The 22,458-nt window shown below is 44.5% G+C and overlaps 1 protein-coding gene across 1 annotated transcript in view; it reads left to right on the forward strand.

The window, feature by feature from the left end:
* Window positions 1-22,458, forward strand: part of EPHA5 (EPH receptor A5) — a 409,399-nt gene that overhangs the window by 80,219 nt on the left and 306,722 nt on the right. The window contains exon 5 of the mRNA XM_084859796.1: window positions 12,506-13,169. Within this exon, the coding sequence (XP_084715922.1) occupies window positions 12,506-13,169 (664 nt within the window). The remainder of the gene's footprint in view (window positions 1-12,505; window positions 13,170-22,458) is intronic.

Below are 22,458 nucleotides of genomic sequence, written 5' to 3' on the forward strand. Positions count from 1 at the left end.
AGCAACCCATCCCCTTGTTCCGGGGTGCATATCCTTGTAGATTTCGGGAATAGCCAGTTGCTGGGGTTGGGGTGGCGTGGTAGCTCTTTCCTGTTTTACACTGTGCAACCCAGTCTGTGTTACTGCGCAGTGTCATTAATGCAGCTCACGGCATCCAGACAGAGGAGACTTCAGTGTTTATTAGGGGATATATAATCATTTAAGCCTGACTAAGCTTCAAAGCCCTAATGCGGCTGTTTGGCCAACAGAAATGAGATGTAAATTTGCACTGAATAGCCACTGATTACAGAAAGATGATTAATGAAAGATTTTGAAATTGATTTATGGGTGCAGTTGTCAAGGCCTTAGCCACGATTGTAATATTATCTGCATGGAAAGCCCTTGGCAAATTAGAGACGAGGGAGATGAGATGAAATAGCAGATTCTCCATAAGGTCTGCTGCATTGTGTGTTTCTGCTGTTGCTTGTTCTTGAATGTTGCACAGCTGAAACTTTCTGGTCTTGTGTGCCAAACGGCAGCAACACAGAGAGAAGCCTATGTTTTCTGGAGTAGTGAGAGCGCCAAAGATTGTGGAGTTTTGTTTTCCATTAATGTGCATGGAACTAATTTTGGGAGGTCAGTCCGGGTAATACGAGAAAGCTACTGATAATTAGTTGGACAATTTTTGGTAAGAAAGTTGGATGGTTTATATTCAGTATCTCTGTGTAATATTTTTGAAGCACAGACTTAGGATACCAAACAGCTGGTCAACCAAAACATTGTTCTTCCCCCCCGCCAAGCTCTGATCTTGCGCTATGTCTCTGAAACACAGTATGACACCTGGAGAAGGCCTCCTGCTCTCTCTCCTGCTGCTTTCTTTAAACTTGACGTCTGGGGAGAGGGTGGTGATGGCAGAAAGTGATCCGCCACTGCCCTCAGAACTGGAACTGGCGGGTGGGGGTGGGGGCCAATAGTGGCTTGCTCTGTCTCTGGCCTCACAGGTGCTTTGAACTTGGCATGCTAGTCAGGAGCAGCGTTAGAAGAAGCCTCTGCCATTCCCTTTTTGCTCAGAGAGAGAGGTGTGTGGGCTGGCTCTGCCTTCATGCTTGACTGGTGCTCAGAGCTCCTGTCAGGTGCAGGGGCAACTTCATCTGCCCTTGCATTGCCCAGTTGTCCAGCTCCAAGCTGCGGGCAGAGGTTTTGGCCAAGAGTTGAGGGTTAGGGAGCCAGTGGGGTTCTTCTATCTACCCTTTAGCTCCAGCTTTGGAGGAAACTCTAACTCATCTTGGTTTTGCCGTGGTAAGGGGGAAGAGCGTGGTCACTGGATCCTGCCAAAGCGTGTGACCTTGGAACTGAACGTAGGGAGCCAATGCTATGTAGCCCTTAAACCAGGCATGGGGAACTGTTGGCCCTTGGGCCTGATCTGGCTTGCAAGGCTCCTCAATCTGGCTTGCAAGGCTCCTCAATCTGGCTGTGAGGCTGCAGCCCTGCTGGGCATTCCTTTGTCCTTTCATCACACACCTTTGTTCCTTTCTCTTTTTTCCCACCCTTTTTCCCTTGGCCTGCTGGGGAATGTGGTGTGTGCTTTTCCAAGACATTCTGCCTTCTTTGTGATCCCTTGCTGATCTTCTGGCAATTTCTAGAGTGCTGTGGAGTTCTTACAGTTTTCTGGAGCACTTTGTCAATGATTGGAGTTCATTGTCAATCTTTGTTGGTTTCTGTAGCATCGAGCTCTGGATTTCTCTTTCGAGCTTCCACTGCAGCTGGTGCTTCCCACCCAGTCACGACTCCCCATCCTCAGCAGAGTTAAAAACTATGAATTGAACTTTTAATGAATTAATGTCTGGTGTGTGTGTGTGGTTGAATTAAAACTTTGAATTGCTGAAAGTGCTTTCTTCTGAGTAGTTACTCTTGCTGCTGAGTAGTTTAGTCCTGCTTACTTCTGGGTAGACAATACAAAGATTTGGTAAGAATCTCATTTTTGGCCCCACCCACTTTACCTTTCACCCCGCCCAGCCCTGGAATATGGTTCCCGAGATCTTTATCAGATTGGAATTCAGTTTGGACTGAAAAAGGTCTCCCCCCCCCCCTCCTACTTAGACTACAACCCTGGCCAGCTCCCACCTTGACTATGTATTGCTCCTGCGTTATGTTGCTCTGCAGTGCATCATGTACGTTTGATGAATCACATCAACAACGATGGGTGAGAATAAGATTTCAGCCTTATTCTTCTTTTGCCTGCCTAACATGCTTTGAATTCCCATCTGGATGGTAAAGGCTGTGGCGTTGCCTTTGTTTATGATTATTGCAACTCCCACCTCCACATTCATCTTCTCATCTGGATCTGGATTATGGTGCTGACATTTCCGATTGCAGATATAATTAATGTGAAAATTATGTTATTTGATATTTGCCAAATGAATTTTGGGTTGCAGGACTAAGGGATTAGGAGAAGGCTTCCCAGGCATAAACTTCAATTATCTGGATGTTTTACTCTTACTGTGGATTAACTGTAGCTGAGGAACCATTAAAGTTGTTGTGTCAGGTTTTCTTTTAAAAGAAAAGAGAGAATGCAGGAAACGGAGGGCACAGTGGAAGTCAATATATAAAATGAAGATCTTGGAAGAAGTATAGTGAAATCTTGACTTTTGTATGCAGGATGTTAGGCTGTTGATGACTTTCAACCAGTTTAAATAATTAGGTGATTAATCATTTGCTGATTAACCAATTAGTCATTTCATGGAATGAATTTAAATATTTTTGTGCTGGTGTGATTGGTGAAACTCTGTTGTCATGGCAGATAATCAGTATTTGAATCAGAAAAGCCAAACTGTACAGCCAGTCCAACTCCCCCTCCCCCTTTCCATTGAACAATTCTGTCAGGCTGTGCCCACGGCCAGTAGGCGTGGGCAGATTCTGTCTGTCTGTCACTAGATCCACCCTTCCCAGTTCTATCCCAGCTCTGCGTCCTGGAAAACTGTGGAAAGCAGCATGTTACCATAAGAATAGGCAGCCCTGCATAATATAGGGGACAAATGTACCATCGCAAATGCCAGTACACATGCATACTTCTCTTTTGCCATACAGGCTGATCTTTTTCCTGGGAGGCCATAGTTCTTCATACTGGTCCCCAGAATAGAGGGGAACCTCTGTGGGCTCTCCTGGCACTGTTGCATGCTGATGGAGCCAAAACTCTGGTTAGCCAACAAAGGGTTTTATTTTATTTTTTATTTTTTATTAAATTTATTAATCGCCCATCTGGCTGGTCACCCAGCCACTCTGGGCGATGTACAGCATATAATAAAAACAGTTTAAAACAATAAAATTCTACAATAAAAACGTTTTCTAAAATACCCTAACCCAAATACCCTAACCCACCCCAAATGCCTGCCTGAACAACCACGTTTTTAATGCACGACAGAAGCTCATTAAAGAGGGGGCATGGCAGAGTTCCCTAGGGAGGGAGTTCCACAGAGTGGGGGCCACCACAGAAAAGGACCTCTCCCTCGTCCCCACCAGTCTAGCTGTCCTGGCTGATGGGACAGAGAGAAGGCCATCCAAGGCTGATCTTGTTAAGCGGCCTGTCTGGTGTTGCTGGAGGTGCTCCTTAAGATAGGCTGTGCCGGAACCATATAGGGTTTTAAAGGTCAAAACCAACACCTTGAATTTGGCCCGGAAAACAACTGGTAACCAGTGCAACTCCTTCAGCACTGGAGTGATGTGATCTCACCGGCGGCTGCCTTTAATCAGGCGAGCCGCCGCATTCTGTACCTCCTAATCACTCCTAATATGATCACTCCTAATATGATCACTCCTAATATGATCAGCTGCAGCTTCCGAACCGTCTTCAAGGGTAACCCCACGTAGAGCGCATTACAGTAGTCTAAATGAGAGGAGACCAGGGCATGTACTACCAATGGGAGCAGATGGTCGGGAAGGAAGGGGAGCAGCCGCTGGACCAGATGGAGTTGATACAGCGCTGTCGGCTCACAGCTGACACCTGAGCCTCCATGGACAGCTGGGAGTCCAAAATGACCCCCAGGCTGTGGACTGGTCTTTCAGTGGGAGCCGTACCCCATTCAACACCAGGTCAACATCCCCCAGCCTCCTCTTGTCTCCCACCAAAAGTACCTCGGTCTTGTCAGGGTTCAGCTTCAGCTTATTCCTCCCCATCCAGCCACTCACCGTCTCCAGACATTTGGACAGGGATTCTACGGCCAACCTTGGTGAAGATTTGAACGAGAGGTAGAGCTGCATGTCATCTACATATTGATGACACTTCACCCCGACCTCCTGATGATAGCCCCCAGCGGCTTCACATAGATGTTAAATAGCATCGGGGAGAGGATGGAACCCTGTGGCACCCCACAAGTGAGTGAGTGGCCACGGGTCCGAAACCTCCTCTCCAGTGCTACCCTTTGGTACCTGCTGGAGAGGAAGGACCGGAACCACTGCAATACGGTGTCTCCAGTGCCCAATCCCTCCAGGCGGTCCAGGAGGATACCATGGTCAATGGTATCAAAAGCTGCTGAGAAGTCGAGGAGAACAAGGAAGGAGCATTCATCCCTATCCAGAGCCCTCCTCATATCATCCACGAAGGTGACCAAGGCCGTTTCTGTCCCATGCCCAAGCCTGAAGCCTGACTGAAATGGGTCTAGATAATCAGTTTCTTCCAAGTGTGCCTTCAACTGCATTGCCACCACCCGCTCAATCACCTTGCCCAAAAGTAGCAGATTTGAGACTGGGTGAAAGTTGTTCAGAACTTGGGGATCCAAGGAGGGCTTCTTTAAGAGTGGTCTTATCACTGCCTCCTTGAGGGCTGATGGCATCACTCTCTCCTAAAGGGAGGCATTCGCCACTGCCCTGATCCCCTCACCCAGTTCCTCTCTGCGGCCCATAATGAGCCAAGATGGGCAAGGATCAGGTAAGCAGGTGGTCGGCCTTACAGATGAAAGCACCTTGTCCACTTCATCAGGAGGAAGAAGCTGGAACCAATCCCACAAAACTAGTTTGCCACAGGCCGCCTCTTGCTCACTAACTGTATCCACAGCGTGCGGAGTAACACTCCTAATATGATCAATTTTATCTGCAAAGTGCCTTGCCAAGGCCTCACAGGAGGCCTTAGAATGCTCCAGTGGTTCCGGAGCCACAGGACCGACCAGGCTCCGGACCACTTGGAACAGCCTCCTGGGACAGCACTCTGCAGACGCAATAGAGGCAGCATAATATTCCTTTTTTGCTGCCTTCACCGCCATGTGATAGGCTGAAGATACAGCTCTAGCCCATGTCTGATTGTCTTTGGAGCGAGACTTCCGCCACTGGTGCTCTAGCCGTCTCACCTCCTGTTTCAGAGCTTGTAACCGTGGATTGAACCATGGTGCAGTCCGAGCCCTGTTCAGGGGGAGAAGGCATTTCGGGGCCACCTGATCTAATGCCCCAGTGATTGCGGCATTCCAGCCACCCACCAGGGTCTCGACCGAGTGGCCGTTGGCATGCCCCAGAGAATCCCCAAGCACGTTCAGGAATCCATTCGGATCCATAAGACGCCTGGGGCAGACCATTTTAATGGGTCCTCCACCCCTGCAAAGGGGTTGTGGAACCGAGAAGTCTAACGTCACCAGATAGTGATCTGACCATGACAAGGGGGTGGTGGATATACCCCTGATTTCCAAATCACTACCTGCTTCTCCAGAAACAAACACAAGGTCTAGTGCATGACCGGCTACATGGGTGGGCCCAGTTAGAATATGGTGCCGCTCCCAGGAAGACATGGTCTGCATGAAGTCCCGAGGTACTCCTGTGAGGATGGCCTCTGAATGTACGTTGAAGTCCCCCAACACCAATAAGTTAGGGGACTGTACACGCATATCAGGTTTTAGATGTCAGGAAACAGCTATGCCAGGCCAGAGGGCTCTGGCCAAGTCCCCTTGTGCTGGAGGTGACCATATCTGAAGAGGGGTTGGCTAGCACTCTCAGTCCACTATGATTGATGACAGGAGCATGGGAGGTGCAATGGAACTACAAGCAAGTGCCTGGGTTGACCTTCCCATTGAGCAGCCTCCAATCAGCCATGTCCTCATTGTTTTGGTTTCCTCAAAGAGAGCAGGGATTACCTTACCCAGAATCTATTACCCAAGCACCTTAATAGGGCAGTGTAACCAGAACTGATTATTGCTGTTCTCCATGCTAGCTGCTTGGATGTAAAGTAAGCTAAGGGTGCAGTCTTACGCATCTTTAGAAAGAAAAAAGTCCTACACCTCCCCAGCCAGCCATGTATTCCCCAGCCATATCTCTTTACATATCCCTTCATTGCTGATCAGTCACCTTTTGGAGCTGCTAGGATATGTCATTAAAAGCCCATAGGAGTGCCAGCAGCAAAAGAGGCTTCTATTCCGGAAGGTTGGCAGGAAAGGGTTAAAGCAAGGTAGCAAACTTTCAGTGGGTGTGTCTCAAAATGGGGGAAGGGAGAGATGCTTCAGGGCTGTGTTTGGCTTGGGGCCTGTTGAGAGTGACTGAAGATCCGAGGAGGAGGAGGAGAGTGCTCATGTTTCCCACCCCATTTCTGCAGCTGGCCAGCGGTAAGGGAACTGGGGATGTGGTGCAAGGCCATTTGGTACAACAGACAGGTAATTGCAAAGGAGAGTGGTGGGAGGGAAGACAACAAACTAATATTAGGTGAAACAAACCATGATTCCTTTGCTCGTTCAAGAGCCAGTACAACAAACCATGGTTAAAACAAACGATGGCTTAGCATTAAATCGTGGCCAGTAGCTTCTCCCTGATCCCTTCTGCAGGATTAAGTTGACAGTGGTTTCTGCAGCTTTAAATAGCAGGCAGTGGATTTGTGGTTCCGATCTGCCTCAATAAATTCTGAAAGAGAGAAGAATAGCCCCTTTAAAGGGCACTTTATTCACCGTCAGTGGCTTTGCCACCCTGATATTTCAAATGGTCTTTCAAGTGCCTGAAGTCAAGCAATTTCGAGCAGCCTCAACAAGCCTCTCTTCTTGAACTTGTGAAGAATGCGCTTGTTGTCAGCCTGCTCTCCAGCATTCAAGGTGTTCCAGTTTGGCGAGAGAAAAAAGAAAAACCTTCACACAAATGGCGGAGGCAGGAAGGGTGAATATTTGCCAGCTTAATATAGATATCTACTCTGATGAAGCAAACATAATCTGAAGGATAGCTGAAATTCTGTGCAGTCTCAAAGCAGCACCCTTAGCTACACTTGCCTGGTAACTTTTCTCTTGTGGTTGAACTGCCTGCAAATTCACGTGCCGAGCCTCCAAATCAAGGGACATCTTTGAAGTGCATGAAAGGAATACATGTAGATTGTGTTAACCATCCTCCTTGCCAAAAAAAGTTTGATATATGGGAAGCTGGGAGAGGGTAAAGATGCTGCCCGCTGCTGATCTGGCTGCCAAAACACTGAGATGGAACAGTGGTAGCATTTGGTAAACACTGGGTGGGAAGGGCTGTAAAGAATTGTAGCAGGATGTGTCTTATACAGCAGTATCACTGACGTGTATGTAAGGGTGGCAGGGGAGGTTAATGAGAATCTGAACCTTGAGGTGAGTTGGATCATTCAGAAATCCAACCTAAATGTTTGCGTTGGTCCCGTGATATTCAGTATGCAGTTGGCATTCCATGGGATAAATGAGCAAGCTCTGTCTGAAAGTGTGATCAGGATTTATCAGATTTTTTTTTTAATTGGCAAAATTGAATCCATATTTTAAATATTTATTGGCTTGAGCTGTTGCGATATCTCTCTGTATTTTGTAGTCCTGTATTCCATCTGCTATTCTTGGTTCAATAATTTATAAGCTATTAATATGGGACCCACTACCATTGGGGAAAATATTGTACTAATCCAGTGTAGTGTGGCTGTGTGTAATACCCTAATTTCTGGTTTCGTAGAATTGATCCCTTTCACGGTATCTTTTGGAGGAATGTCTGTCCAATTTCAGTGGCATTTTTCAGTGAACTCCGATCAGAATTTGACCTGCAAATAGGGCTGATTTTTTAAAAAAAGTACTAATAAAGCCAGAAGGTACATATCCCCTTCAAGGTGACAAAAAAACAAACCTGGTTAACAAATACCTGAAGGACGTCCACATTAGAAGTCTGAAAATGCAGTTCCCTGCAGCCAAGATGCACGTTGAACTCCTCTGCTGGACAAGGGGGCGTTTCACACATCTCTTTGAGGCACATCCTGGGCTGCCACAGAATTAGTCAATTCTGGCTTCTTGATGAGTGGACCTTTACATGACACACACATTTGCAAATGTGTTTGTCTTGTGCACACTTTACGTTTTTAGGTGTCAGGGAAATCCTGCCTTACCCCAAATGCACTGGGTAAATCAGGACAAGAAAAAATTCAGCCTGAATAGGTTGGTGTCATTATTAAACAAAATGCAGATAGAAGCAAAACAATGCTAAGAGGCATTAATACTTAATAAACCGCCAGACTGCCCCAGAAAAGGAGAATACAGTCATATTCTTATTTGGGCTCTTTGCTTATCACCATCATGTAGCAGCACGCCTTTTTTTTTTTTTTAAGGAAACTGCAGCTGCAAATGGGGGAAAAGTTAGGGGTTCAGTTCCTACATTTGGCTTTTAATAAACCACTTCAGCAGTGGTAGCTGAGATGTCTCTTGTCCTCTTGTTGCTGTTCAGCCGTTCAGTCGTGTCTGACTCTTCGTGACCCCATGGACCATAGCACACCAGGCCTTCCTGTCCTCCGCTCTCTCCCGGAGTGTGCTCAGGTTCAAATTGATTGCATCAGTGATGCTATCTAGCCATCTCATCTTCTGCCGTCCCCTTCTCCTTTTGCCTTCAGTCTTTCCCAGCATCAGGGTCTTTTCCAGGGAGTTTTCTCTTCGCATTAGGTGGCCAAAATATTTGAGCTTCAGCTCCAGCAGTGCACTATTTAAAAAGCAAGCTAATTTCCTACCCTTAAAGATTGTTCCTAGCTATTCAGGCAAATGCTTGCTTTGAAAGGAGCCGTTTGTACATGCAACATTTTTAAAATTAGCACTTGAACCTGAGGCTGGTCTGCCACATGCTATGTGCCTTGTATTTTTAGTAGTATGTGTGATATCTTTGTCTTTTTCACTGTGCATTTATATCTGAAGTGAACAGTGTGCTTTCGTAGTGGTTGGCAGGAACTGTAGCTTTGCTTCCTTCTGTTAACTTGCTGGCTGTTAGCCTCTGAACACTGCCAGTGCAGAAATAGGTCTGCTATAAATGATTTAACACCACATAATTGAAATGCATGTATGTTTTCTTTCTAAGGCTGTTAGAGACTTGCAAGAAACATTTAGTGCCAAATTAATGTCACATATTTTTGTGTTAATCCCATAGATAGTTCACTTATATCATCTCGAAATTGTGTGCTGCTGAGACAAATTGAAAATGTGTAACAGCCTTTCAGCTGTACTGTAGTTTCTTTCTGTGCAAATGTGTTCTTCTAAAAATGTTTTAAATCTAGATTTTTTCTTACATTCCTAAAGGGCAGGGCTATGCCTGTGATCACTAAATGGAACCTGCACATTCAAAGGCAGTATACCTCTAAATACCAGATGCTGGGGGAAAACAACAGGGGGCTGTCCTAAAGGCTTGTTTGTGGTCTGTCCAGAAGTATCTGGCTGGGCCTCTGGTAGCAATTGGAAACAGGATGATGGACTCAATGGATCCTTGGTCTGATCAAGCACCTTGCACAATCCTATGCATGTTTAGATAGAAAAAAGTCCTACAACTCCCAGCATTCCCCAGCCAGCCATGCGTAGGATTGTGCCCTTATGCTCTTAAAAAATAAGAAATCACTGACTGGCCATTCTGGCCATAATTCTTTTGAAAAATGTTGATGAATAACAACTAAAATAGCTATTGATGTAAGATGACAGCAGAGTGGATTGGTGGCTGGTTGCCGTCCTAAACCTTGTTCAGTAGGTAATAAAAGCCATGGATGTAGCCGCAGCCTTATTGTGTTGCAAAGATTATCTTGCTGCTGAGAACAGGTGCTTGTGGGAGAGAAGCTAACCTCCAGGGGCTGAGCATATCCACCTGCCTCTCCCCACCCCACCACCTTGGAGCCTGATAAAGCCTTCAGCCTTGCACGAGAGTGCTGGCAGAAGTGCTTAGTGGAGAGAGATACTGAGTAATATAAAAAATGTGAGGTTATGTGGGCTGGGAATCTTTCTCTCTCCAAGTGAGAGATGGGGAAGGGACTGAGAGAGGAGGCCCAACTGAGAGATGGGAGGAAGACTCCCAAAGAAGAGGTGTGGCTGCCAACCAATGTCTGTAGGTCAGGGGTCGACAGCTTGTGGCGTAGCTAATGGTGAGGGGTGGTGGAAGTTGTCGGCCAAAACATCTGAGGGGTCATAAGTTGCCCACCCCTGCTGTAGGTTAATTGTGGTGAACCTGGTGTTGCTTTTTTGGAATGGAGATCCATTTGGCCTTGTGTGTTGTCTACTTTTATTTTTGTGTTAGGCTTTATTCTCTCTCCCATTTATTTCTAATGTTGGATTAGATCAGTTGATTTGTATTGTTTTATTAGATGGATAAATCAATAAAATACAAGATTGCTGGATTGATATTGTTATGGATTTACCGATTGACACCATGGTTATTTGTAATTGTTCCTGTAACGGTTTTTGAGTTGTCAGATTTATTGCTGTTCATTTGATATGCTGTGAACTACTTTGGGCAGTCTTGTGGGAAACTGGCATACAAAGAAACAGACAGTGCTGGATTATGATTGGCTTGACAAACTAAGGAGGACGAGTTTGATGCCCTACATTGAGATAAGAATCAGTGCGGTTTTGCACAGTAATAGGCAAAGATTGCTGCCTGGATAATAATCTCTCTTGCGAGTTTACACAGATTCGGCCTTTCCCAACCTGGTGCCCTCCAGATGTTTTGGCCTAGAACTCCCATCAGCCCTAATCAGCATAGCCAATGGCGAGGGATGATGGGAGTTGTAGGCTGAAACAACTGGAGGGTCACAAGTTGCCCACACCTGGTTTAAGGCAACCGACTTTGTCCCAGCCTCAGCACCTATCCTCATATGGGATAATTATGTTGACCTACATAACTTGTAAGGATTGCAAGATAATGTCTGCCAAGTACTTTGAACACTCTAAAACGCCGTAAAAATGCTAAGAAGTGGTGGCAGTAGTGATGAACTCCTCCTTTACCCAAGTCAGCTTTCATACAAGAATTCCCCCTTGCCCAGCCCTGGCAACACCCAAATGATGCCTCTGTAGGTCAGCTGACCATCAGTCACATCACCTGATATTCCCTGCTGCTGCAAGTCGCAGCCAGATATTATTGGGAGGGGATGGTGGTCAGTGAGCAGGTGGACAGGGCAGTGAGAGAGTGTGAGAAGGAGACTCTCCTCAAGTGGCTGTAGTGGTGGTGACAGCTGAGAACTGCTGTGGTCACCTGGAGATGTCTGACCCATGATCTGATACAAAAATAAAAGTAGGCAAAATGAGGATGGAAGAAATCATTACAGCTAAGTAGACCAAAACATAATAATCCAGGCTTTCTCAATCTGGTGCCCCAAGCAGATGTTTGGGACTTCCAGCACCCATCAACCCTAGCCAGTATGGCCGATGGTCAGGAATTCTGGGAGTTGTCCAAAACATCTGGAGGGCACCAGGTTTGGGAAGGCTGGGATAACTAAATGACATTGAAAACAATGTGGATCTTTCTTGGTGTAGGAACATAGGTTGTGTGAGAACTTCTTTACAGAAGTAATTTGTTTCCTTATGAAGCAGTCTGCAATACACAGTTTGTTTCTCAGGGTGCGGGGAATCCCACACTGGAAAAGGTAATGTTTGAATTGGCCCTTAATGAGGTGTTCTAAGCTTAACACTTCAATAGTCAGACAACAAAGAGAGCTTAACGGCACCGGTGCAGAAATCCAGGTGCCTAGTTATTACGGACAACTTGGAAAATTGGGCCAGATGTCTGGACCCCGGGTGGCTATTCAGGACAAGAAGTAGATTTCTCCCACACTGGAGGCCTTCAAGATGAGGCTGGACAGCCATTTGTCAGGGATGCTCTGACTTGGATTCCTGCATTGAGCAGGGGGTTGGACTCGATGGCCTTGTAGGCCCCTTCCCACCCTACTATTCTATGATTCTATGAGGCTTATTTCCTTAATCCTTGCACCCAGGGGTTCTCAGGGCACCATCCTAGAACCTCTTGCAATGCTGTTACTCAGCTCTGGAGTGATAATATGAGTGCCTGTGAGCAAATGTAAAAGAAGGGGAGGAGATTAGAATGTATCAATAAGGACAGGATTTTTCCTTTTGCTGGTGGAATCAGGTCGGTCTCTTCCTCCCAGATGGCTTTGAGAAAAACTGGCTGTCTTCCAAGTGTTGCAAACATCTTTCCCCTCTGCTTAATGGGGTCTAGCACACTGGCAGGTCTAGAGTTGCAGACATTTGCAATCTGTTTTTTTTTTTTTTAATTGTGTTCTCATTTCTCTCTTTCTCTTCTCTCTCCCCCCGCCCCCCTTCAGTGGGAAGAAATTGGTGAGGTGGATGAAAATTATGCACCAATCCACACTTATCAAGTGTGTAGAGTGATGGAACAGAGTCAAAACAACTGGCTTCTGACAAGCTGGATCTCCAACAAAGGGGCCTCTCGGATTTTCATTGAACTGAAATTTACCCTTCGGGACTGTAACAGCCTCCCTGGAGGTCTTGGAACTTGTAAAGAGACGTTTAATATGTATTATTTTGAATCTGATGACGAAGATGGGAGGAATGTGAAAGAAAACCAGTACATCAAGATTGATACCATTGCGGCAGACGAGAGTTTTACGGAGTTGGACCTTGGAGACAGAGTAATGAAGCTGAACACCGAGGTGAGAGATGTTGGCCCTCTGACCAAAACAGGATTTTACCTTGCTTTCCAGGATGTGGGCGCCTGCATTGCACTGGTGTCTGTGCGGGTGTATTATAAAAAGTGCCCTGTGGTGGTTCGAAACTTGGCCATCTTTCCTGACACTATCACTGGAGCAGATTCTTCGCAGCTGCTGGAAGTCTTAGGGTCATGCGTGAACCACTCGGTGACTGATGAACCCCCAAGGATGCACTGCAGTGCTGAAGGGGAGTGGCTGGTGCCCATCGGAAAATGCATGTGTAAGGCAGGGTATGAAGAGAAGAACCACACCTGTCAGGGTAAGGATTTAATGTCAGGAATAATTTTGCTGATGTGTTTGGAAGATAAGCATTGTTCCTTGTTATATAGCGTGAGAGTGAGTTAATACGTTATCATAACTTCATGATGGCAGAGTCCGTCCCTCCCTCACACACACACACACACACACGCACACACCTCATCACAAATGGAGCATTCATATGTCCTCCAGCACCCTACATCTCAGTGAAGGGCTCTTCACGCATTCACCTGCTGAGTCATCAAGTGATAAAGAACTGAGCCGTGTGCATGCTTGTGTGAATCATCCCTCAGTCCTCAACTCTGCTCCTAGGCTTGACTTTCACGTTACAACTTGTTTACATTGTACCTCTAAAAGAGCTCAAGAGGAGTGCATAGAGACATTATTATTATTCCACTTTTTTTTTTTTTACAGCGAACCGTCATATACAGACAACTTGGGCCACATAAAATGTGTTAATAATGTGTTGGAAATGTGCTGGAAGTGTTGGAAATATTCGGAAACAAATCTACATTTTCTTATGGTAGTGGTGGGAATCTGAAATAAAGAAGTAACTAGATTGCAGAAGTCCAGATGGTTTGGGGTTACTTAATAGCAGGAGTAGCCAATGCGCGGGCCCTGGACAGCATGTGCCCCCTATTGCAGCCTCCCATGCCTTTTTTTCTTAACTGGAAAAAGGGGGGAAAGTTGTGGTTTGCTGCTGAAATTCAGTGAGGCTTAGCATGGATAAATTCAGTTTGTTTTAAAGCTAAACTTATCCATTCTAAGCCTCCATAGCAGTCTGCTGCTGAATTTTGGCAGTAAACTGCAACTTTTTTTCTTTTTGCCCCTTCTTTTGGCTGATATTAGGCAGCAGGGTGGTGGGAATGCAGACTGTACCGGGTCTGGGGTGGGGTGGGGGATTGGCCACTGGACCACCCAAAGTTGCCCACCCTTGCTTTATAGGCTTGTGACCAAATTAATGTTTGTGGAAGTAGTCCCTTGACAGATGTGCTTTTAACCCGGAAAAAAAAATTGTACAGAAGCAGATGAAGGCAGTAAAGGATAGTCATCATTTCTGTACTACTTGAGATACAGGCTGCAGCTTTTGGCTTGTAAATTCTTCCTTGCCTGTATTGATGACCCCTAAATGTGTGGAGATGTAAAGGCAAAGGAAATGTAAAGGCCTAGATGTAAAGGCAACCATCATTTCATCATACAGAAACAAGTGTAATGGCTTAGATCCAGATTTAGTTGTATTTAGAGTAGACCCATTGAAATCAATGGGACATAAGTTAGTTGTGACTTGTCCTATTGATGTCAGTGGGTCTATTACTGTAAGAATGACTAAATCTGGATCCAACCCATTATGTACAGCTGTCCAGAGTGTGTTTGCAAAAAGCCTGCGAACATTTATGGTTACATTTTACCTACTGCCAGCAAAAGCTTCCAGTGTTCCAGAAGCCATTGGTAATGATATAGCTGTTGACCTTTGTAAATATGAGCTTCATGAGTCTCTGGTAGTACCCTACATACAAAGGCCCATGGAGATTAAGTGTCCTTGTACTGTCTGGATGCCCGGTGTATCTGCATGTCTCGGGTGCATCCCTGTTGTTTTGCTCGCAGCATGTTTTTTGTATTTACCTTTTAATTATTTTATTCTTTCTTGTAAACTTTATTGAAGGTTAGTATAAAAATATCTATAATAAATATCAATAAATAGAGAGCAGGTTTTTTTAATGAATAAGAAACAATTGTGGGGTGTCATTCACTGTACTCGATGAGTAGTGTGCTTTTCAGTGTGGTGAGATTTGGACCCTGTAATAATTCACTGGGCTTGACCTAGTGGTGGTGAGATGTGCATGACTAGCTGTCATAGGGTGGGGGTGCATGTGAGCTTCCATATTACGGAAGACAGGTGAGAATGTGCTCCCCCACCAGCCTCTTACCCTGCAGATGGGGATCGCGTTGGATGCTTCACACCTGGTTGCACATCTTTATCCAATCTGTGTGCCCAGTTCCCAGTTTAACAGGACAATCTGTATACAGAAACTTGCCAACAGCCCCACCCCCCACACACTGGTATTAAGAGGCCAAGCCTCACCTGTGTTAGCAGGGCCACATAGAACCTTTCATCAAAATGGGGAGGTTAAATGTTTGATGGGTTGTCAGCTGAGCAAGCGGCCAGGGGGAGAGGGACCATCCTCTTATTGACAAGCACAGCCTAAGCATTTGAGCAGAGCCCATTGGTTTCATTTGGAGCATAAATGAATACATATTTTCCAGGTAAGGGTATGAGGTGTTCCAGCTGTCTTTGAAATGTAAGCCATAAATACTTGTAATTGCTAAAATATTGTTTATCATGTTATATTTTTAAATACCCTTCCGTATTTTGCATAGATGGGCGTTAAGGGCTTTGTCCTAAATAGTAGGATTTCAGTTGTTTCGAAGTGCTTCCAAGTGAAGCCTGTTGCCTTCTCTCCATAGCTCTTTTAATTTGACTGTCGTGCTGGAGATCACAATATCTCCTATTCTTTCCCTTTTTAGCCAATACATAGTCTAAGAGTAGCAGATTGCCCAAGATGTCCTCTTCTTTGGATATGTGAAGAATCCTGCCTTGCAGTTGGTTGGACAAAACTGTTACCATTTGGGGATATCATGAGATCAAAACGGATGTAGAAGCAGCTTATATTTGGAAACAAGGGCTATTTCTGCAAAGATATCACAGAAACCCATTTTTTGGAAACCATTGCATCATGCGCGTTGGTTATTGATGTATAAATAGTAGATTATTAAGCTATTTGGACTGTTTTCACTCTTGCTTGCATTAATAATGGATTCTCCCCCAATAGCAGGGAAGTTTGGTAGCTTGGTAGCATTTGTTGCATGATTAGGAACAAAAACGTTTCTGTCCAACCGTGAGGAAATCTTAATTGCTGCACTGAGAGTCTATTGCTAGACAAGCTGGGAGAACTTGCCCAGTTGAGGCTAACAATATGTAGCTCCAAAATAGCAGGCGTTATTGATGTCAGACTGGACGTAGCTGGTTATCATGGAAAGCCTTGAGCAAATGGATCAGGGAAGTGTTGGTTCAGGGTCCTTGCTCGCTGAATTGCTTACATTCATTCTCCTTCTGCATGACACCATTGAATGAGACAGCAGGGGCATTTCCACTCTGTTTGGTTTCTGTGCGTTGCAGCAGCCGCCAAGAAAGTTGATCAAATTAAATGGAATGTAAAAATTGGAGGGGGTAAAAAAAAGAACCTAGGGCTAGCTATTAAAAGCTTGCCTGGACCATAGAAACTTGCAAACTTCGCAACCTTACGGCATAACCCAAGCTTCAGTTTAGCCTTAAGCTAAGTGACATAGGCCATTTTGCAGATTACAGTACCAATCTTTGAAAATCTTGCAGTGTACTCATACTTGCTGCAGTGCAAATCAGACTTGCTTATTAATGTTTTTCACCTGGGAAAGAGGATATACAATAATGCCTTGCCAGATCAGCTCTAACATCTTGCCAGATCAATTTTTTTAAAGAAAGTCTTGTTTTATAAGACGTGATGCAAATCTTGCTCACCCTCATAAACATATGGCAGCAATTGCAGCCTCTCTTGCCTAAAACCATTAAGTGGAAATGATGTGTTCAATGCATCATCTTGTCAGCACCGCACTTGGAAATTCTTCCACTTGAGGCACTCAGACAACAAAGGTGACATGGGGCTATCTCATTCTATGATTCACCTGTAATTTTGCAGTGAGCAGGTGATCACATTGTGTTTACTTAATGAAGATTTTAGTTTGTTTTATTTTTAAAACCTTTTCCACATGACTCATTTATCATTTGCTCTCTTGTGATGACCCACAATAAATTGTTGCTACTTTCGGGAAGTGTTCCTGAGAGTCCTTTTTTCATAAGCTTCCTAATTATTCACAGGAATGAAAGTGCTGCAGAAGTTTATAATAAAAGTTTGAAATCCCGGGAGTACTTTAACTGGCTGTGGCTCAGACTCAGTAGCTCTGTAACAGTTTGCCAGGTTATAGCATCTGTGACATGGGTGGTGCCTAGGAGCATGGCATGAGCAGGCATTTTAGCTGTGTGGTCCCCCGCACACAGACCTCTTCTGAATCCAGCCCCGTTTGGAAAGGGTTGGTTTTGTGTCACCAATACCTGTTGCCACGTCCCTCTTGTACTTATCTTGGCAGAAGTGGGGGTGACAGTAGCGGAGAGGCCTTGTTTAAGTCCTGAATGTTCCATTGAGCATGTGAGGTGTGCCTGATGCAGGAAGCATGGGAAATGTAGTTCCCAATCCTTCCTGGCTCTTGGGAGGCTTTATGTAGTTTGGGAAAGGGGTGGGGGCTTGTGCGGAGAGGAGATGGGTACATGGCTTGGTTTTAAATGCATGAATTAGGGCCCAGTAGTGATGTGGGCTTTCTGGAAATTTTTAAATTTGAACATTCATAAATTGGAGAAATTGCCAATTGCGGCAATTTGCATAGGGTAATTTACATTTGAGATTTTTCTGATGCCCTACAGCTGGGGTGGGCAACTTCAGGCCCAAAGAGAAATAAGAGATCAGGAAATAACTGCAAATTGTACATACAATTAACAGTCTTATAACAATAAAATAATGTATGAAATATAGCTAAAATTGCATAACAAAAGGTGCAGGCAAAAGTCAATTAGTGAACCAACTTCACTTCTCAGGGTTGTCAGGAGGACAGACAAAACATATCACAACCCAGTTACGAGCTTCACAGTCTGAAATTACAAGGGCAATCTGTTGAATGTAATGTTGCTTGCCAAACACATTTCGACTGGATAGTCTTCAGGATATAATGCTTTTTGGAAGTAAAGAAAAGAAATAATATTGATTTAACACCTTGATTTTACATCTTACTGGTCTTTCTCCATTATTTCCAAAAGTCCCATTAACTTTGCTTCAAATAAAACTCACTATATATTTAGAGTGGATGCTGTGAAATACTCCTCTACTCAGACCAATAGGGTCTAAATGAAATATTTAAATTCAAATGTTGACGCAGCAGGCATCTATAAAAGTAGTTTAAACAGATTGCCCGTGTAATCTGAGACTAAATTGTCTTTTGCCTGCACCTTTTGTTGTGCAATGTTAGCTATGTTTTAGAAGTTTATTGTTATAATATTGTTACTTGTGTGTAAGATTTCCAGTTATTTCTTGCTCTCTTATTTCTCTTTGGTTTCTTTTGGTCAGGAAGTTTTCTCTCTGGTTTAGCTTCTGGCCCTCTAGATGTTTTGGCCTATAATTCCCATCAACCTTAGCATAGCAAATGGTGAGGGATGATAGGAGTTGTAGGCCAAAATGTCTGGAGGGCCACAAGCCTACCTTTGCCTTAGAAAGTGATCTAGTTTAGCAGGCTTATCTTACTTGTGTTTAGAAAACAAGAAAGGTTAAAAAAAAGCATCCCATGCTAATTTTTTGTCTCAATATACCATACGTATTTGACCTGAAACATGAGGAAAAATGTTAAAGCACACTTAATTTAAACGTTATATTATGTAGAGCTGTGTTATTGGAATACTGAATCACCTGAAAAACATTTAAGGACCACTTTGAAACAGCTAAGCTTGCCTAGTATTGTATTTGCATTTAGCATCAATTCATTGTTACTAATGAACTTATGAAATGGAGAATTTTCCTCAGAACAATGAAGCACTGCCCCTAGTCACTGTGGCCCAATCCAGTTGGGGGCAAAATTAATTTGATGTACTGCTATGCTATGGTCCATCCCCAAAATTGTTCTTGGAAGTCTAGGAGGTAGGATTTGAAGCTGCGTCACCGAGAGCACAAACTGAAGGCAGTTACGGTGACCAAACCATTTGTACCACGTGGCATCTGTAAGATTAGTATTAAAATGGAATGGGCAGTGCCGGCTTCCTTCAGTGATTCTGCCTTCTTGCTGCCATTATCACTAGTTGTTATTGCTCCTAATCCTCTTGTTTATCTGGGCTACCACTTGCTTGCTTGACAGGCAGAGAGCCAGTGAGCAAATAGACAGCGGCATTTCCTCCTCCTCCTCCTCCTCCTGCTCTTCACCACCACCACCACCACCCACTGGCCAGAGCAAGAGGCAGGTGAGCAAGCAAGTCCAAGGACACTTGTCAATGGGCCCCTGCAGGGGTCTGGGCTCTTGGCAGCTCCCTGACCATGCTGGCCCTGGTAATGGGCCATGAAGTACGTATAAGAGTTACTGCCATTTTTATGTGGCACCTTTTCTGGTTTCACCTCTGAAACGAAGCAAGTAGGTCTGTGCAAACAGGAGCAGCCTCTGTTGCTGCGGTGTCGACCCTCACTCCACACACCTCTCTACTCATAATAATAATTGGCATTTCCATGGTCATACATAAATGCCTTAGAGTTGCCCCCCACCTGTGCTGTGATCAAGAAGCCGGGCTGTGTTGCTAAAAAGGCAGGGCTGTTTAGATAGGAACAAGTGTGGTTTTCAGTGGCTCCCACTAGGTTCTATGGTATAGGTGGTAATGAACAAGGTTGTTGGGAAATCTCCAGCAAACTCCATCCCTCATACTGGCCTCACCAGGGGCTGGTTGATCTCCATCCCAAAACCTGCCCCTGATACTGTAGCCCAGTCTCCACTGAGACTGTGGATGTAATATGCATGTGTGCAAAGATGCTGTTCGTAACTTTATGGGTGTCATCACACAATGCAGAAATCCTGTACACCTATTTTATTTATTGGTTTATTTATTTCATTTCATTTCCGGTGAAATGAAACCGGAACACCTACCGGTGTTTCTTCTTCCTGGATCTTTCTGGCATAGCGATCGGCACAATGCACATGCCCCCCCCCCCTTTTGAGCCATTTCCCTTGTACAGAAGTTCTCTATCTTCTGTCTATACAGCCACTAGATGGCGCTGTGACATTATGGCAATATTGTGTGTTGCCAGAATTACACATGGTCTTTAATGGCAGTATAATTTATTGCTACATTATTGATGAGTTAAATCACTGCGGGATAAACCTCAAAAAACTTTGGGAGGCACCGGAAGATGATGTTGTGAAAAGGACCCACAAACTTCTGAGTGACCCACCATGAGTGCACGATAAAAGTCTCATGTAATGGCGCCCTATAAGTATCAGTCTGGTTTGGGCAGCACGTATATCAAAGTATAAGAAATGAGTTGGCTACCAAATATGTAACAGGACTGAAATAGATACACGGGATGCTTAAAACGGCACTGCAGTCCAGAGCCATGTGTTTGCCATAATAGCCAGTTTTTTTTCCTCACTTGAGCTTTATAGCAATTTATCCATCAAAGATAGTGTTGTGTCCAGAGGCCAGGGACCCTTGGAAGTAAGAACCTGGTTTCACATAAAACTTAAGGAGATAAATAGTTTATTTTAGTGTTCCTTCTTTGCATACAGCCACAAGTGGACTTGGCCTTGCCTTGTCAGTCTAGTATAAATCCTGGAGTGGATTATCTGTGCTATTCTAGGACATTCGGAAATTGTGGCCTGACTGAAGGAATGGGCCTACCACAAACACTACAGCTCCTTACCTTTAATTTTGGTGTATGATATGTTCAAGTTCGTTCTTTACTGCCAGAGCTGTGACAATTTCCCTGAACGTAGCCTATCCATGCCGGGAAGTGATTTGTGACCTTGAGAATGACCTTCAAGGTCATCTTTGGGTTTGGCATTCCACCTCCATTTTTTTTGTCACCGTGTACAATTAATCTGGCATGGGGGGGTGCTTTTAGCATGCGGATATCAGTGGAAAACATGGTAGTCTCACTTACTACTAGGATTGTTCTGTGGCACTCATGGGCGGGAAGGCAGCGGCCTCTCTGTGAATACTGTGTCACAATATCTTGCTAATCTTAGAGCCCTATCCAGGTTTACTTGAAATTCAGACCTATTGTGATCAAGAGTGCTTACTCTGAGTAACAGTACATTGGTTTGCAGCCCTACTGTGGAGTACAGCTGCCAGGCCTTAGCCTGTTCTAGCACAGACACTGGAATGTTTAGAGACCTTGCCTCTTCCTTCCATTGGCAGCATGGCAGGAATGCCCCTCCAGAGCACAGTCTGGTAGAGGGAAATACAAGTGCAGCAACACCTGCAGAAGTTGCTGTGCTGGAATTTGGCTCCGGTTTTGCTGTAATAAACAAGAAAGCTCTTTATGGATTGTGGGTGGGGTGAGGAGGAGAGGGAATCTGATAGAGCCTCCATCTCTAGAAGCACTGTGCCTCTTACATTTTTCAGTCTCTACCGAGAGACAGCCTGTTGTGGTCTCAAGGGAGAAGGAAACAAGTAGGACATACTCTTAATCCTCCTGCAAGCATTTTGTTCTTTGTTTGCTTCCTTTGTTGGAAAGCATAGCTGTAGAATGGCAGCTAAATGTTGTAACCCATGCTCTCACTCTCTTCAGTTTTTTTTGTAATGCTCTTTTTCTGAAAAATAGCCCTGCAGATTCCTTAAAAACTTTAATTTTTATCACAATTCTAGGATTTATTTGTATGCAGGCTTGTGCAATGTTGATTGATAAATTAATTGGCTAAAAATCTGTTGATCAATTCACATTTCTTTAATTGGGTTTCAACCTTAAATGATAATATTAGATCACACTGTCTCTAGTGCCAGCTATTTTTACTAGTACAAAGCTATGCACAAAGATTTGTAAAAAATAATAATTAAATATCTTGAAAGTAGTTGAATATTTGACACATTATAACTCAGATGCTGCTTGAAGTGTCAGTGAAATTGGTGATTGTTTCTATAATGGAGGGAAGTCATGGTCTCTAGGGTATGCGTGGTCAGAACGGTACCTGTGTGTTTTTCATGCTAGTTGATGTCTGGACTGGATGAGTTGGGAGTCCTGGAGCAGCTTCATATCCAAGTCTGTATTTATTTATTTTTTTAAAAAGAACACACTTGAGAGGAAATTCTGTTTGTCTGAATAGGCCCACAGTCTATTCATGTGAGTTGTTACGGAAGGGAAGATTGCACCCTAAGGTATAGTGCAAAAACAGGTCAAGTTTAGAGGATAAAAAAAGTCTGCATTAATTGTTCTACTGGGAGGTGGTTGCGTAGCATGGAAAAACATTGATGGAAACGCTCTGTACATGGAAAGTACTGCATCTGGGAAGAGCAGTACCAAAGGGAACGGTAGCCCTTGCTGATACCATGGGTGCATTTTCCGATTAAAATGAAAACGGCTGGGAAAACAGCATATTAGTTGTTTATAAATATCCTGACCTAAAGTTCCTAATTAACTTTAGTTAGACATTTTCCATAGCTCCTCATCCAGCTCACT

The sequence above is a fragment of the Heloderma suspectum genome, chromosome 5, assembly GCF_057233095.1.
Source record: "Heloderma suspectum isolate Gila_16-S chromosome 5, 16-S_ref, whole genome shotgun sequence".
Taxonomy (NCBI): domain Eukaryota; kingdom Metazoa; phylum Chordata; class Lepidosauria; order Squamata; family Helodermatidae; genus Heloderma; species Heloderma suspectum.